At 38.0% G+C, this 18,853-nt stretch overlaps 1 protein-coding gene across 1 annotated transcript in view; it reads left to right on the top strand.

Moving 5' to 3' along the window:
* The window catches only part of LOC107586892 (kinesin-like protein KIF26A), a 115,806-nt gene extending 97,278 nt beyond the window's left edge, over nt 1-18,528 (top strand). The window contains exons 9-15 of the mRNA XM_016274439.1: nt 1,485-1,668; nt 3,085-3,244; nt 3,847-4,009; nt 4,357-7,678; nt 8,144-8,334; nt 13,872-14,012; nt 18,439-18,528. Coding sequence (XP_016129925.1) covers nt 1,485-1,668; nt 3,085-3,244; nt 3,847-4,009; nt 4,357-7,678; nt 8,144-8,334; nt 13,872-14,012; nt 18,439-18,528 — 4,251 coding nt within the window. The remainder of the gene's footprint in view (nt 1-1,484; nt 1,669-3,084; nt 3,245-3,846; nt 4,010-4,356; nt 7,679-8,143; nt 8,335-13,871; nt 14,013-18,438) is intronic.
* The last annotated feature ends 325 nt before the right edge of the window (nt 18,529-18,853 follow it).

The raw sequence follows: 18,853 nt of genomic DNA on the forward strand, positions 1-18,853 counted from the left end.
AATTTCTATAAATCAATCAATCAATAAATGTAGTGTGTATATTTTGTGTTTTATATTGTTTGTATTGTAAAATGTAAAAAAGTATAATATTAAAATAATAAATTAAAAATAAATTATAACATTTTACAATGTAAAGATATATTTTATATTATATAATTTTGTTATTTTTACAACATATATAAAAATATAAAACACAAAATATATTCAATATTCTAGTTTGGGGTCATATTAAGCAAGGATACAATAAATTAATGTTTAATATATTTCTATTGTAAGACAGTAGATAGTCAGAGAGAGAAGGGGGAATGGGATCAAAATTCACTATCTAGAAATGCCTAGGTCACGTCTCTGTTGATCATTGTATCATATTTGTTCTATCAGTTAAGTAGATTTCATAGAGTTTAGCTACCCCTCACTTAACAGTAGAAGTTATTACAGAATACTTTTAGCTGAGCTTAGTCACTAAATCTCAAATTAAAGGCCAGATGTAGTGGTGGTTCTTTTTACTCAGTGCACCATCAGGATCCATCTGGGTGAGCTGCTGCGCTGTTTCACCCTCCCCCTTACCTTCTATTGGAAGGGGGTAAATATCAGAAGGGGGTAGGTAGAGGGTAGTTAAAAGCGCTGCCAGGTGTTGGCATCAGATGTTGTTTTTTTGGGGTTCCATATGAAGCAGCACATCAAAGACTGCCTAGAGGCCTGTGAAGTTCAAATCTGGGGAGTGGGTTTGAACAGCATTCTCTCCTCACTTTACTTTTAGAGTGGCTTGTTGGCCACGGGCGGTTGGCGAACACTGCAGGAAAGTGGCCACTATTGTTCTAAAGGAATATGCTTTTGATGGCTGCTTTTTTAAAAATACAACTGATTGAGTCAGTAAGTGTATCAGAAATATCAAGGAAAAATATGCAGGGAACTAAGATCCATTCCATTCAGCCTAATTGCTTGTTTACTTGAAGAAGACCATAAATATGGCCAGTGGATGTTTCATTCCCTTTGTTCCATCAGGCTTTTTGCATGAGCAGAGATGCTGCCATCTTGCCCTCTTTATCCACCACTCACTCTCATTATTAATTCCTTTCCCTCTATGGGTGTATTTGTTTCTCTGATTGCCACAGAGACTCGATTTAATTGTCTAGAACTGTGTAAAGAGGCTCAGTTATCTTGATCTCCTTCGTCATCAACTCCAACTAGGGATAAGCCATATGACAGTATGGTATAAAAAATAGTACAGTTTGGAGTTGACACTTGAAGATTCTCTTGAATAACATCTGTGTTTTTTTACTGTAATATTTCATTTCAAATGATATGATAATTCATAGTTTTTATTTCCCAAAAAATGAAATAAAATAAAATTAACAGTATTTTACAGAAAAATTCTCAAGATTACTAGAATTGCCAAAAATAACATTTTGTCACCATATATAACTTAAAAACCATATATAACCATATATAACTTGAACCTAACAATCCTCTCCATGTTGTAGCTCCAGAACCAGAGCGAATTAAGGGCTCCCACTGCAGAGAAGGCCGCCCTGTTTCTTGATGCCGCCATCGCAGCACGTAGCACCAACCGGCCAGACGCAGATGAGGAAGACCGCCGCAACTCCCACATGCTGTTCACCTTACACATCTACCAGTACCGCATGGAGAAGAGCAGCAAGGGTGGAAGTAAGTCTTGTGTTTGCACTGTGCGAAATGATACTGCTACGTTGTTGAAGGCTCTGCGTGTGCTAAATCGATTATACCCAGTCTAGTCTAATTCCTTCTCCTCCTCCTCATTTTCCCAGTGAAAGGGAAAATACATCTCAAGCTTATTAATGTAATAGCTGTGATATTACAGGCCAAATCAGAGAGCTACCAGAATCCCTTCAATTTGCCTCTCACTCCATCATGGTAGGAGGGAAATCAATCATGTCTGCTTTGACCACTTCATTAAACTTTAATAGGAATTTTAACAGATAGTAATAATTCATGAGCAGCTAACAGCTCTAATCATAGTATAGAGGTACCTGTCACTGTGCCATCGTGCTGCAAATTTGCATAGGTAAATACAGTGTTGGACACCATCCCACAACAGTGAAATTACCATGGAAGCTTCTTTAAATGGCTTCATCAAGCCTGCTGATTTTAACCCACTTTTAGAAAAAAAAAGAAAAACTGCAAATGGCAGACATATTTGCTATTCATTGCTATTCAGATATTCATTGTCCTTGCTAGTCATAGCTGAGGATATAATCATTGAAACAGTTCCACGTCAGTACAGCATCCACATTAACACACAATTAACCTTTAGTTTCTATCAACGGTCTGTTATATTCACAGGGCAAAGATGAGTAGATCACAGAGACCCACTTGTCTATATATTTAGAGCATAGTATGATCATAGGTGTTTATCTAGGCCAGCTTGTTCTGTCTTTGAATCATAACGGGCTGGGTAACTTACTCCTGAATAAATCACACACGGTCTTGTCAGCCGCAGGTCTTCTCTGGGGATGTTTATTAATATATTTGTTATTTGCCACTCCTTACTCTGCCCGACATTACCTCAGTGTGGGAGTGTCGTCAGCGTGGTATAACCGCACTGGCAGCGTCTCAAACTTTCAGTGATATCGGTAATGAGTGGGGTTGACAGTGTATTTGTATCTTCTATTACAAGGATGGTTAGGCTGGAATTATCTGTACAGAATGAGATATTGTCCTCTCAAGTAAACATCTGTGCTGTGCTCATTTATTTTGTTCGGTCAAGTTTGCTTTGTCTACAACCATAATACTTTGGAATTAAACTTCATAATGTAAGTAGTTTTATTTGCGACGAGCTTTGGGAATGAACTAATTGTCACTAATTGTTACTCTTCTATTTGTTTTTGCTTATTGGCTTTTATCTCTCTAAATATGCATAAACGCTATTATCGTTTCCATGATTTTGTTATAATTAACATATAGAATGAATGTTAATGAAGGGGAATTGCTAGATCAATGCAGAGCTGATGCAAATTTACCTGAAATTAATTTTTATTTGTGGAAGGACAGTAGTGTGGGACACCAGGGATCACCTCTCATTTTCTCTTTTTTTCCCTCCATCAGTGTCTGGTGGTAGGAGCAGATTGCATCTGATTGACTTGGGAAGCTGTGAGAAGGTGCTTTGTAAGAGCAGGGACGCAGGAGGAGGTCTGTGTCTGTCTCTGACTGCGTTAGGAAATGTGATACTGGCTTTGGCCAATGGAGCTAAACATGTTCCATACAGGTAAGATAATGTTAATTTTTGCCACAAAATAATAGGAAATCAAAATGGGTTATGTTGCTTCAAATGTGTAGATATGGTTCTTGCATCTTTGATATAAAGATTGCATTACTAGCATAAATAGAATTACATGATAATTCTGAATGTCTTCCTGAGGTCTTATGTGTTTTTATAGAGGATGTAATATTGAAGTATTTGAGCGCATAATGAACGATGTGAGCAACAAGCTTGAACCTGTGATCTTTGTGTTGACAGGTTTATTGTTTGACTAATGCACTGTTGATTATCTGTATTTTACTGAAATCATAGAACATGCACCTCTTTTTAAAAATGTAAAAAAAAAAACTGTCTTGTTGGGGTTGCATATGCCTTATTTCTCACCGTTCTAAAACCTATTCACATTTGGCAGAATTGCAGTATAGACATATTTGTAGCTTTTTGTGATTAATATCATGGTAGGACTGTATAGTGAACCTTTTGACTGTTCTGCACTTTTAGAGAACAGTTAATGGCCAGGCTTCCTCAGTACTTGAGTAAACAGCTGACTTTCTGCTGACAATCTATCAACCTGTGTTTAAGCTGACAATGAAAATGTATTTTTCCAGGGATAGCAAGCTCACCATGTTACTGCGAGATTCCTTGGGGAACATCAACTGTAGGACAACCATGATTGCCCACATCTCTGACTCCCCTGCCAATTATGCAGAGTCTCTTACCACCATTCAGCTGGCCTCCCGAATCCATCGTATGAGGAAAAAGAAATCAAAGGTACATTTTTAACCGACTACAATTTAGGAATTCTTATAATAATTGTATATTGTATTTGGATGATCAGTGCTGATTTTAATCCAATTAAAATCCAGTTTTAGACCAAATAAAATCAACTGTCTATGAATAACAACATATAAATATGTTTAATGCATATTAACATCAACAATTATAATGAGATTGTAACTGAGTATCATAAGTGTTATGATAAAAAAATAGTAAACTTTAAAATAAATAAATAAAAAAGTCGCTTGATGTATTGCCCTTGTGTTCATACTTTATTGACATGGTTACAACTATTTACAGAGTTTTTTTTTTTTTTTAAATGATACTTTGTCTTTGTCAAGTATGCATCCAGTTCCTCTGGAGGAGAGAGTTCCTGTGATGAAGGAAGGATTCGTCGACCACCACATTTGCGGCCCTTCCATCCTCGCACTGTGGCCCTTGACCCAGATCTACCATCATTCCTCAGTGATCCTGACTACTCTTCAAGTAGTGAGCAATCATGTGACACTGTAATTTATGTTGGCCCTGGTGGTGCTGCCATCTCTGATCGAGAGCTCAGCGACAATGAAGGACCCCCAGCCTTTGTTCCAATCATCCCCTCTCTTAACCGTAAGCAACGAGGGAAAGAAGGGCCAGTTGACTGTGATCACTTCAAATGTAACACCTTTGCTGAGCTTCAGGAGCGATTAGAATGTATCGATGGTAGTGAGGAGCCTACAGACTTTGTTGGAGAATCTGGAGGAAATTCTGCAAGCCCTAAAATGGACCGTCATGCAACCAAGTTGAATGAAGGCTCTGGCAGCATTTCAGTTTCTCCCAAGACTCCTACCAAAGCTCTCTTATCAACACAGGACAGCATATCCAAAAAGTCCATTACTGTAGCCAGTAAACTGCCTGGCAGTCCAAAACACAAATCCAAATTAGAACATTCTAAGTTGCAAAGTGCCATATCGGACAAAGATCTCAGAGACATGTCTGAGAGTAGGACAAGTGCAGATGGTGAAAAGGTGCAAATGTCAGAAAATGGAACGCTCCTATGCACTCCAGGAAAACAAATTAAACCAACAGTATCCCAAAACTCAGAGCCTGTGGTTAGGGAAAAGGTTTTTTTCAGTAAAAAGTTACCCAAGCCTGCTCCCCCACCACCACAACAAAAAGATTATGTCAGGGTCAGTAGTAGTGAAAGTGAAGAAAAGTCTGCCACAAGGATGCCACCAATTGGGATGAGTCATCAAAAAAGAGGTGATTCAAATGAGAACTCACCGGTAAAACTCCATCACTTTAATTCCAGAACTTCAGGGGAAATGAGGTCCAATCTTAGGGAAAGGTGCATGGAGAAGGACATATTAAGGACAACTGTAACCCTTAAACAGCCAGTGGAGCTAAATGGTGAGGATGAGCTTGTATTCACTCTTGTGGAAGAGTTATCAATTGACAATATTGTGGACAATGGAAGGCCCTCCAGTATTGTAAGTTTCAATAGTGATTGCTCACTACAGGCCCTTGCCTCGGGATCACGACCAGTAAGCATCATTAGCAGTATCAATGATGAATTTGATGCCTATACATGTAATGTTGGTAACTCAGAGGCAAACATTAAAATGGTGGCACCATTACAGGAGAAAGCATGTACTTCACTTGGCAGCCGTGGTTCTTCTATCACTTCATGGCTTAGTGAAGTAAGTGTCTGTAGTCTGGAGAGTGAAGGTGCCCAAACAGTAGATGTCTTTCTCCCTCAAGGTACTCCTACCGGCCCAGACAGCTGCTTCTACCTTGATTCTCTTAGGATGTTCCAAAGCAGCCATCAAAAGGAACCTAAAAACTCTTTGAATGATAGTGGCTGTAGCTTCTCAGATTTGGACAGTGACAGTGCTATATCAGGCAAACTCTCTCTTAGCAAGTGCCCATCCTCTCCAGAGGCCCCACAACAGTCTGCCGAAAGTTTACCAAAACTGGCAAAGGCAAATACCATTAATTTATCTGATCCCAAGTCTTTTCAAGATTCTCAAGTTGTCCAGTGTAGTCTTTCCAGGAAATTAAAACCTACCTCATCCACAGCCCAGAGTAGCAGTATCAGTGGAAGCAGCTCCAGTACCAACTGGAGACGTGAGCCACCAAGGCAAGACTACATACAAGATCCATGGCACCAAGTAGATAGCTCATTGGAGTCTTCTATAACCTTTAATTCAGGTTCGTCCAGACTGGTTAAACATGGAATGAGTGGAATTCCTGCAAGAAAAGCAGGCACAAGCAGCAACAGTGGACCTCGATTGCCCAAAACACTAGGGTCAAACCCATTCCAAAGGGTGGTGGACGGATGTGAAAAATCCAGCAACAACAGGAAGATGGAGTCCCCAAGCAAGATGCCACAGCTCAGACGAGGCGCAACAACACTTGGGACAGTTCCAGTCATACATTCATCCATTGATGTCAAGCTTGCTCAAGATATTGGTACCTCAGGAGGAAGTTTAAAGTTCTCCTCTTTAGGAAAAAGTGGAAAGTCAAGCAAGCAGGAGGAGATTATGTCAAAACCTGGCAATGTATCACCACCTCCTCCTCCAGTTCGCAAATCTAGTTTGGATCAAAAGAATCGAATCCTGTTTCCCTCAAGTGCCTTAAAGTCTGCTTATGATGCAGGAAAGTCTTTAGCACCAAGGGCTATAGGTTTAGAGGATGATATTGATCTTAGCTCTAGAGGAGATTCAAATAGTTTAAGAACATCTAACTTAAAATCAGAGCATAGTTTGATAAAAGCAACCTCTAGTCTCAAAGCTAGAGGAGCTAGATGTGATACAGGACAGCTTTATGGGAGCCAGATATCTCTAGACAGATGTGACAGTTTGTCATCTTTGGGGTCGAAACCTGCTCTTAGTCGAGAAAACAGTGGTGCTAGTCTCAACAGCAAGTCAAGCAAGTCTGTCGGTAGGTTTGGATCACCTGTTGCCACCTATTCCCCAATTGCTACCTCTCCACCTTCTTGTATAAACCCAGTAACCACTGTAAAAAGTGGGATTGTCAAAGGCAGCCTTAACGCAAGACAAATACCTGTTAATGCAAATAAAGCTCGTACATTATCTGCAAGCAACTCCAAAGCCCTGAGCTCATCCATTAAATCTCTTGTGGCACCTGCAACAAGGAATGCCAACCTTCCACCTTCAGGAAAGACTGCATTACCTCGAGCAACAGTAGGAGGCAATGGTAAATCCACAAGAGGAACAATAATGGGTACCAAGCAAGCAATGCGGGCAGCAAACAGTCGCGTCAGTGAGTTGGCATTGGCCAATCCTTCTGGGAAACATACAAAGGGCTCAGGTGACTCTGACAGTGGCAATGACAGTGGAGTGAACCTCAATGATGACCAGCATACCCCAATCCCCATTCTCCCATCCCCATATAGTAAGATCACAGCCCCCAGAAGACCTCAACGCTACAGCAGTGGCCACGGAAGTGATAACAGTAGTGTCTTAAGTGGAGAGTTGCCTCCTGCCATGGGACGAACTGCACTCTTCTACCACAGTGGAGGGAGCAGTGGATATGAGAGCATGATCCGTGATAGTGAAGCTACTGGTAGTGCTTCTTCAGCCCATGACTCCATGAGTGAGAGTGGGATGTCCTCCTCTGGTCGCACAAGAAGCTCCAAAGCACCCAAGAAGAGGTCAAATGGTGAGTAGCATCTCTTGTTGTATATGAAGACCTGAAGTTTTTGATAGTCATATTGCTTTCATAGTTTTTTTTAATGGCCCTCAAGCATGAACCATGCAAACACTGAAGCCCACAAGGAACAGCTTTTTTTCCTGAGAACTACTCTAGACAAAAATACTATGAAACAGGTGAAATTTTATTAATTTTATTGTATAAATAATATATGCCTATTTGAGATGAATACATCACAGGTAATGCTTATAACATGCATCTGCACATCACATGCAATTTAGTCAGGAGATTTTGATATGAATCTCCATCCAGTCTACATCCTCATACACATACAAATAACTAGCACAGCTTAGAATTTTCCTATTCCTCAATATATTTTTGCTTGCTTGCTATTTCTTTACCAATCCATGCAATGTTTCTCTGCCCTAATTACTTTTCTATCTCACATATTTCCTTTGTCTCTCCATGTAGCAGGCCTCCAGAGGAGGCGTCTCATCCCAGTTCCCTTACCGGACACCTCCTCCCTGGGGAAGTCTGGGACCACGGGTCAGTGGGTGGACCTTCCCCCTATGTCCGGACCACTGAAAGAGCCTTTTGAGATCAAAGTGTATGAAATTGATGACGTGGAGAGGCTTCAGCGGCGAAGACAAGAAAAGACAGATGAGGTTAGAATAGGTTATCTGGGTGTTTTTTTTTGGAAACTTTTTTGGAAACTGAATGCACTGAACTTTTGGTCATATTTAACCTTAGTCCATTCTCATGGGAATGTAAAACATGTCATATACAGGTGCATCTCAATAAATTAGAATGTCGTGGAAAAGTTAATTTATTTCAGTAATTCAACTCAAATTGTGAAACTCGTGTATTAAATAAATTCAGTGCCCACAGACTGAAGTAGTTTAAGTCTTTGGTTCTTTTAACTTTGGCTCACATTTAACAAAAACCCACCAATTCACTATCTCAACAAATTAGAATACTTTCATAAGACCAATAAAAAAATCATTTTTAGTGAATTGTTGGCCTTCTGGAAAGTATGATCATTTACTGTACATGTACTCAATACCTGGTAGGGGCTCCTTTTGCTTTAATTACTGCCTCAATTCGGCGTGGCATGGAGGTGATCAGTTTGTGGCACTGCTGAGGTGGTATGGAAGCCCAGGTTTCTTTGACAGTGGCCTTCAGCTCATCTGCATTTTTTGGTCCCTTGTTTCTCATTTTCCTCTTGACAATACCCCATAGATTCTCTATGGGGTTCAGGTCTGGTGAGCTTGCTGGCAAGTCAAGCACACCAACACCATGGTCATTTAACCAAGAATAATACATAGATGAATAACTATCTATAACTATGTTTACACTGTGCATAGCTGAGATGTCAGAGACCAATTTTGTCCATAACTACCTTCCCAAAGATTTCCTTTGATCTAGGTTGAGATAGATTTTCGTATGTAAAGAGCAATATTATTAGCTCAGAAATATGCTTCATGTATTATATTCAAACTCTGGACACAGAGTGAAGGTTTTGGCGCTTTGCTTCTTATTTAAAAATATTAAGATAATGTACAGCATAGGACATTAACCTGCCAGTAATAGGGAACAAGAAAAACAGTTGTTTCTTTTGAAAAGGAAAAATGGTTACATTTGAAATACTAGAGTGATGAAAAACAATTAACTCTCTGGAATTAATTGGTTTGGGCAGGAGCAAGCAAGCATAACAGCAAGCAAGAAAGGGTGTAAAACTGTTGAAGTAAAATGATGCAGTTAAAAGAATGTTATATTTTCTCTCAGTAAATCAGCAGGGTAATGTTCTCACATAAATTATAAAAAGGTAATCTTCAATTTGTCTGTCAGTGTTTTTAAGACCAATTGGTATTGCATTGGACAAGATTTACCTCGAAGCATGTGTCTTCTATAGCGTTATGCTAAAGCATTATAGCATGCACAGGAGTATTTATCCAGGCATAGGGATATTATAGTATTATTGAATAATAGGAGTGCATATACAGTTATTTCAATCAAAATTATTCAACCCCCCAGAGACTGTAGCTTTTCTAAAGCTCCAGGATTTTATAAATCATTTATAACAGTTTACTGGTATATTAAAAGTGATCGTGTTAATATATATGAGCAATATCACTCAAGTACGAGAGCGATACCGGCTCTATATCAGCAAGGTTGGGATTAGGCCAGAGGCACGAGGCCGTAGGCCGAGTGCCGGAACTACTTCCTTCTGCCACGGATTCAAATCTCAAGTTGACAGTTAAACATACAGTATCTCACAGAAGTTTTCCCTCAAATTTTTGTAAATATTTTATTATATCTTTTCATGTGACAACACTGAAGAAATGACACTTTGCTACAATGTAAAGTAGTGAGTGTACAGCTTGTATAAAGGGAGTACACCCCTAAGTGAAAATTTCCAAATTGGCCCAATTAGCCATTTTCTCTCCCCGGTGTCATGTGACTCATTAGTGTTACAAGGTCTCAGGCGTGAATGGGGAGCAGGTGTGTTAAATGTGGTGTTATCACTCTCACTCTCTCATACTGGTCACTGGAAGTTCAACATGGCACCTCATGGCAAAGAACTCTCTGAGGATCTGAAAAAGAGAATTGTTGCTCTAGATAAAGATGGCGTAGGCTATAAGAAGATTGCCAAGACTCTGAAACTGAGCTGCAGCACGGTGGCCAAGACCATACAGTGGTTTAACAGGACAGGTTCCACTCAGAACAGGCCTCGCCATGGTCGACCAAAGAAGTTGAGTGCATGTGCTCAGCGTCATATCCAGAGGTTGTGTTTGGGAAATAGATGTATGAGTGCTGCCAGCATTGCTGCAGAGGTTGAAGGGGTGGGGGGTCAGCCTGTCAGTGCTCGGACCATACGCCACACACTGCATCAAATTGGTCTGCATGGCTGTCGTCCCAGAAGGAAGCCTCTTCTAAAGATGATGCACAAGAAAGCCCGCAAACAGTTTGCTGAAGACAAGCAGACTAAGGACATGGATTACTGGAACCATGTCCTGTGGTCTGATGAGACCAAGATAAACTTATTTGGTTCAGATGGTGTCAAGTGTGTGTGGCGGCAACCAGATAAGGAGTGCAAAGACAATTGTGTCTTGCTTACAGTCAAGCATGGTGGTGGGAGTGTTATGGTCTGGGGCTGCATAAGTGCTGCCGGCACTGGGAAGCCACAGTTCATTGAGGGAACCATGAATTCCAACATGTATTGTGACATACTGAAGCAGAGCATGATCCCCTCCCTTCAGAGACACTGTACTTCACTTTTAGAATTCGTATCAAGGGCATGTGCTGCTTCAGTTAGGTTATTAGTGAGAAATAGTAAGGTTATAAGAGAGAAACAATGCGGCAAGACGTGCATCCGAATGAGAGCGAGAGAGAGAGAGAGAGACCGCGATGCTAGACTGATTAATGTGCATGCGTTTTTAATTTCAGATTTATAGGTCTGACTTGACAAACATTTCTATTAGTTTAGTCAAACCATTGCGTGCAATTACAACAAATACATTTCCAGCATCTTACATTAACATTTATACAAAACATTAACATTTATACAAAAAGGCTAGTTAATAAGTTAAACAACTGATATTTTCCACTCAAAAAAGTAATCAGCATTTCATAACATAAAATATATTTATATATTTTTTATTTCCAAGTTTTTTTTTTTATTATCTCAGTCAGGTTTATTTTATTTTACAAAAAAAATGTCATAAGCATATCATAAAATATATTATTTATGTATTTTTGTTTTTCATTATACAATTACAATTTGCTCAAAATCTATTACATTTCTGATTTACAGCGAGTGATGGTTCTCGGAACCACTGTTTACATTTATTTGTACGTTGCCGTAGGCCTATATCGTAGGCTACATCCTGCTAAATAGTTATTCGGAGATAAAGTCTTTGTTGTTTTTCTGGTATGGTTTCCGTTTGATCTGATGCTAGTACTGCACTCCAGCGTTTTCTGTTGTTTAGTGATGGTCTCCAGTAGGATTTCAGTGAGCTTTCTGACCTACATTTTTTTTAATTAGAACGCGTATTTTGCATCATTTCATTTCCACTGTATGGGTTAAACAAATCAGAAACATACCTGTGTCCGCTGACGGCTATGATTTCTCTCGCTTGGAGCCCTGCATCGGACAATTTTTGGATTGCAGTGGCCCTGATGCTGTGGTTCGTGTAGGACGATCGCGTCCCAGCTTCTTTGCACATTCTCGGGAGCATTTGTGACAGCTGATTAATGCCCAAAGGAACAGTGCTATACCATATCTTGTCGTTAGCTTCAAATCTCCTCTTAGGGTGCAGATAGAGTGCTTTTGCATCAGGTGGGAGTTTGCGGAGATATTTCTCTAGCGAAGAAACTTGGCACATGGGGTTACCGGGCTCTTCAAACATAGCGCCCCTCCGATTTCCCTGTCGACCTCCAGTGGGTTTTTGTGGTTTTTCGTTTCCTCATTTCACATGTCAATGTGAAATATTTTGTACCATTTTCGTCTCTCTTTAGTTCAAACGAGCTCTTTTGCCCTCCTTCCCTCTTCGTGCAAAGTGTAACTGAATGTCATACCTCACTTTGTTTAATAAACCTTTCGGGTTGCCAGGGTCAGCAGATCGCTTCAGTATTTGCTGGTCTTCAGATGAAATCGGAGGGTAGTGTGATGTTCTGTCTGTACCAAATCGTCGGATCTGTTTGACAACTCCTTTAAAAACATTGTTGGCGGAAGTAAACTCAGGGTCCTGCATTAAATTTCATGCACGGCTAAGATGAGGTTCATTAATGCGGCGATTCAGCACCGATCGAAGAATCAAGTAACTGCTGATACCATACAGTTCTCCTTTACTGGTCCTAATGGAAATTGTGCAAAACAGAGCTCATTTGTGATTTCTCGATGTGTTTGAGGTCGATATTGAGCTGTTTTTCGGATAACCATGATTTAAACCAGTTCACAGCCCACACTGTTTGCCGCACCGTGTTATTTTCATGTCGTGTTTTTTCTAAATTGTCCAAATCTGCAGGTGTAATGGCTGCACTTCTTGCTGTTTGGCCTGGTAGTGATTCCCCTGCATCTTCATCATCTGTTGAGCTAACGTAGTTAATATCAAATGAAATATTCATAAAAAATGCCATGTTTGTTTCTTCTTATATTAACTAACGTACTCTACGATTAGCTCAGTGAATAATTAAAAAAAACATAGACCCGGCTAGAACAAGCGGAGTGATACAAAATTGTGAATTTTGGCGTTCCTGTAGCGATACCAGTACAATATCTCACGGTTCTCAACCAATCAGATTTGAGAACCAGAACGAACTGTTGTATAAAATTGAATAATTGTAGAATTTTTTAATAACACAGCTATATCATATTTATATAATAATTATTCATTCCAAATTCAACATTGCTGTTTTTAAGTCACTTATTTGTATGGTGGGAAATTGTATTAAACCAATTAAGCCTTAAGAATTTGAAGAAAGCAATGGCTACATTAAAACCAAAGATTATCAGTGATCTGAAAGCTTTTCTGGGTGAGGAATGGGACAAGATTGCAGGAGAGAGGTGACAGAAGCTTCTAAGCACTTATAGGTTGCATTTATTGGAGGTTATAAAGAATAAAAGACCCTGCACCAAATTTGACTCTTGGGGGTTGAATAATTTTGAACATGAATGTTTAGAGGCAACTTTGCATTCTCAAAATCTCTCAAATATTTATTCATAAACTCTCTCCAAGAGTTTACTGATACCTTTGTTGAATTACTTTTATATATTTTTTTTCTTGAGAACAAAATGTCTTGCAGGTGAAGGGGGTTGCATAGTTTTGATTGCAACTGTATGTTGTGTATCCCCACTTCTTAGTATAGACATTATTTTCCTCTTTATTTCAACAGTCAGTTCAGGATGTTGAGAAAGTATGTTGATTAACTGGCATGGATGTAGCTCGATTGCACAAATGAACCACACTGTAACACAAGGAAGCTTTTTATTCTTCCATACAATGCCTGGAAAATATCACAGTATTATTATAGTCCTGTAACACATTCTTCCTTTGTGCAGAAAATGTCACAGTCGGTAAGTAATTTTAAGGAACCAGCATTGTACCACTTTTTTTTTTCTTCTAGTCAATCCAGATAAGCCCAAAATTAGTTTGTCTATGAAACTGTCATTTTAAAAATTATGTCAATCTTCTGTCCACAGGGCCTGATGTATTTTAACACTAAATTAAAGGTTATTGAGAAACGGCAGCAGCAAATCAGAGATCTTAAAGCCAAGCATGAGACTCTGAAAGAAGAGCTGGAGGACACAAAGTCTAGATTAATGATGGATCCCAGCAAGTGGGTAACCATACAAATATCTGATAAGATTTTAAACACTGTGGCTTGCTCAATGGCATATTTGATACTATTAATACACAATTTTTATAGACTAAGGGAACATTGATTCTGTCATTAAAATCTTGACAGTCCATGTACCCCAAATAGTATTACGGTCCAGTCCATGATGCATTGCAGGTTTTTTTAACTCCACTGTGGATGTCTATCCAAGCCTTAGTCCTATGCATCCATGCAATCATGGTCTTAATCAAACAACCTCAGAAAATGCAACAGGAAGCATTTAGCACAAATGACCGTCTCACAGGCTAGCCTTTATAGGACATACTGTATAAACAGTGTTTTTCAGCACTCAATGTGTTGTTTAATATCAGCTGTAAAAGACCACCTGCTTTTCTCTGATGCCATCACAGAAATTTGCTGGTGAAAGTGATTCAGTGTTTTAACATCTAGCTGCCAGAATGACTTTCCTGTTACTTGTCTGTCAAAGGCTGTGAATGAACTTTAGATCTCATTCGACATTGACGTTAAGGAATTCAAAACCTTCTTGGATTTATTTACCTTTATAAACACTCTCAGGCCCTTTTTCAAGATGCTGCATGAGATTTGTATTTTTTTCTAGACTTTATTCTTCATCTTTGAATTTTGTAATGATTATGCTGGCATTCACTATACTTTAAGTACATCGAAATTGACTGACACCAAACTGAAACTTTTTTTGAATGAAAGCTGACAATGTATGTTGCGTCATGTTTCATATCAAATCATATTTTCTAACTTTTTTGGTTTTGTAAAGACTTTTCTGACCCTCTGTATAAATGTATTATATGGCAGCTTGGGATAACACTGTTTTCTTGTGAATAAAAATGTCCTTCTTATATGTCTTGGTCTGTCCAATTTTTCCTAGATATTTCATGAATATTTATTTCATTATTTAGATGTGTGTTTCATAAGAAAGGGGTTGGTAACAGGCTAATTTGTGTTTTCTGAAGAAAACTCGTCAAAACATGCACATGTCGTGGGTTAGCATTAGCATTAATAGTTATAAAATCTGCAAACATCAGTAATATTAATATGAAAACTATATTTGTATATGACATATTATTTTAAAATATTATTACATAAATATATGATTGCAGGCTTTTTAGCAGTGAGGTCCATTGCTTTGCTATCAGGTTTGTATTTTCACCACTGATTGGACAATATTTTGTGGCATATTGCAAAACAGTGTGACTGTCACACCTTCTAAAACAACCAGGGCAGATTTTTGTATTTGAAAATATTTAATATAATTGTCATGTCAGCAAAGCATCCCTCACTATGTTGTTTGTAAATAAAGAACACTTGTGTTATTTTTCATATTTACATCATTATGAAATGCCTTTCAAATATGGTCAATGTCAAGGACAACCATATGGCTAAAACATGATCATAAACCAGTGCAGATTGTGGATATATTTAATATAATTTTCATGTCAGCAAATCATCCCTAACTGTTTGTTTGTAAATAAAGAACACTTGTGTTATTGAAAATGCCTTTCAAATATGGTAAATGTCAAGGACAAACATATGGCTAAAAACGTGATCATAAACTATTTAGTTTCTAATATATCTGCCAGAACTTTAGTTCCATTTTTATCTATCGTGCCTTATGAAATCGTAAATATTTTGTCTGTTGAGTATTAATAAACACAAAGTTGAAATTTCATCCAATACCAAGCTGCTATTTAAACTCAGTGGAATTCCAGTTTATAAATCAATCATTCTAGTTTAGTTTATCCATCTTGGTAAACACAGCAAGTACTATATAAAGAATGAAGAATATGTCAGCAATCCACAGGTGTTGGAGAGAAATATAGAAGGTGATGAGCTGTGTCGGCAAACCAGCACAGCACAGATTCACAAAAAAACACATGCACATGCATTCAACATGGTCCTGTCACCTCGTCATCCTGTTGCGTTGCCACCTGCTCTGATTTTCACACACGAGTAGTCTATTTGATTGGGCGTACACACAAATGCACACACACTTGCAATTTATCAACCTAACAATCTAAGATAACACTTTGGCTTTCTTCTACAAAGAGGTTTTGTATGGTTCAGGTATTTTTCAGTGCACACTGCACATCCAAAATACACAAGGCCATCATTTAAAATAAAATGCAGGTCTTTAACCAAGCTGCAAGCATGCTAATGCTAGCTGGTTAGGTTGTACATATGTTGACATATCCCTGGCACTATAATTCCCCCAGCCTTTCTGTCTTCATTCCACTGAAAGCCGCAGTAATGATTTGGCTATTGTGTTGCAGCAGCTGGTCACTGTATCACTAATCAAATCTGTAGCCTTTAGCCTAGCTGGCCCTGAGTGCTTTTTGACAGCAGGAAAGAGCGCCAAATCACTCCAATGACCATTATTGAAATGTACACATAACCTATTCTGGGATACTATTTCCTATTTCTGTGTCATTTATTACTGGTATAATCACCATAACTGGGAGTGACAATAGGACTACATAGGTTCTGGGCATATTACCAAAGGATTGCTTTGATACTTTAAAGCTTATGTGTTTTAATTGAGTAAACTGGTCTATTTAACCTGTTAAAAATATTTAAAGTGACATTTCTGTTATATGTCTGTTTGTTATTGTTAATTTCTTCACCCTAATGTCTTTCCAAACCTAAATGCTTACATTTAGGAATTATATACTTCAACACTTAAAGTTATCATATGGTTTTAGATGGTTTGGAATATGGTGTACAAATCGTATGGACTAGGTTTGTAAGGTGTGTTTTTAAGAGTCTCCGAAACCTTCCACCTCCCCCAGTTCCACCTGTCTAGATCCTATCCTGTCTGACAGATTTATGTATGTGTATTTATGCAGTGGCAACATATCTTACATGCTCACTGCAGTCTGTCTATGTATCAATTGACAGTAACATGTCTATACTTGATTTGCTGCAGCAGTAGTGTGTGTAGCAGATGTAGCCAAGATAAAACACATTAATATTGTAATTTTCATTTACAAGCTAAAACTGTTCTGAGAGTTGTCATTAATCTATTTCAAGTCTGTATGAACTAGAAGTTGTGAACAACTTTATTTCAGTATTATTTTTGTTTTATTTTATTTTATTAATGTGGCATATATTATAGAATAGTATTCATAAAAATGTGATCATAGAGTTTGTAGTAATGTGATTGTGAAAAAGATATTCTAGATAGTAAAAGATCAATTACATTCACATTCATCACACTTTATTTTGATAGTCCACTTTAGACATTTTACTAACTATAAGTAACTTTGCAACTACATGTCAACTAACTTTCATAAGGGCAGTAGACTATTAGGTTAAAGTTAGGGTTTAGTAGAATAAGTTAACATGTTCTTGAAAAAGTTATTTATAGTTAGTAGAATGTCTAAAATGAACTATGAAAAATAAGTGTCACCTTAATATTAGCTTATGTTAAATACATCTCTGCAAAATATAGCATGCATATGTATGCTGTTGGAAATGTATGGATCCGATGCAAGTCTAAAAAGTGACAGCCACTCATGAAAATACAGAGATATACTGCATATATATATATATATATATATATATATATATATATATATATATATATATATATATATATATATATATATATATATATTAATCTATTTCAAGTCTGTATGAACTAGAAGTTGTGAACAACTTTATTTCAGTATTATTTTTGTTTTATTTTATTTTATTAATGTGGCATATATTATAGAATAGTATTCATAAAAATGTGATCATAGAGTTTGTAGTAATGTGATTGTGAAAAAGATATTCTAGATAGTAAAAGATCAATTACATTCACATTCATCACACTTTATTTTGATAGTCCACTTTAGACATTTTACTAACTATAAGTAACTTTGCAACTACATGTCAACTAACTTTCATAAGGGCAGTAGACTATTAGGTTAAAGTTAGGGTTTAGTAGAATAAGTTAACATGTTCTTGAAAAAGTTATTTATAGTTAGTAGAATGTCTAAAATGAACTATGAAAAATAAGTGTCACCTTAATATTAGCTTATGTTAAATACATCTCTGCAAAATATAGCATATATATATGCTGAAAAACTGTGCCTACAAACCTCAATAGCACACACACACACACACATACTGTCATAGATGTATACATAAAGATACCCTAGTGTGTATGTGAACAAAATATTTCCTTGTTTTTTTTTTTAATAACATTTTTGGCAGGGTACTAGATGATAGCACCCTGAAGATAGCAGAAATCACATTTGTCACATTCATGCCATATTTCCTGTTTATATCTATTCATGCTCATGCATTATTAACTCATGAAGCCAACTTCTCTGGTGTGTGTGTGTGTGTGTGTGTGTGTGTGTGTGTGTCTTAGCATTTCACACCCTCAAACCCTTCCAGCTCTCACTAAGAGATCTCAGCTTTTAGAAAGGGCCACAGTCCTGCACTCTACCTATCAGAAGTGGACCCGTTACCACGGAGACATTCCCGAGCTGCTGTAGGGAGATGTGCTACACTGCTGAGTCTATGGTTTCAAAGGGCCATTTTGACCCTGATGCTGAAATGAGAACCTCTGGATGCTCCTGCAGGGGATAGAATGTGACGGCAACTGTGTGATGAGGAGGAGGTCAGGAGAAACCACAGCAGTCCAGAAGCAATCCAAGATATATTCATGTGAGTTTGAAGTCTGGAATAAATCAGGAATATACTGATTACTAAATATTTCTCAAAAACAACAATTTCTTGACAAATCTTCCCAGAATATATATCTTCTTAGCATTTCACACCCTCAAACCCTTCCAGCTCTCACTAAGAGATCTCAGCTTT

The sequence above is a fragment of the Sinocyclocheilus grahami genome, unplaced genomic scaffold (genome assembly GCF_001515645.1).
Source record: "Sinocyclocheilus grahami isolate Dianchi unplaced genomic scaffold, SAMN03320097.WGS_v1.1 scaffold86.1, whole genome shotgun sequence".
NCBI lineage: Eukaryota > Metazoa > Chordata > Actinopteri > Cypriniformes > Cyprinidae > Sinocyclocheilus > Sinocyclocheilus grahami.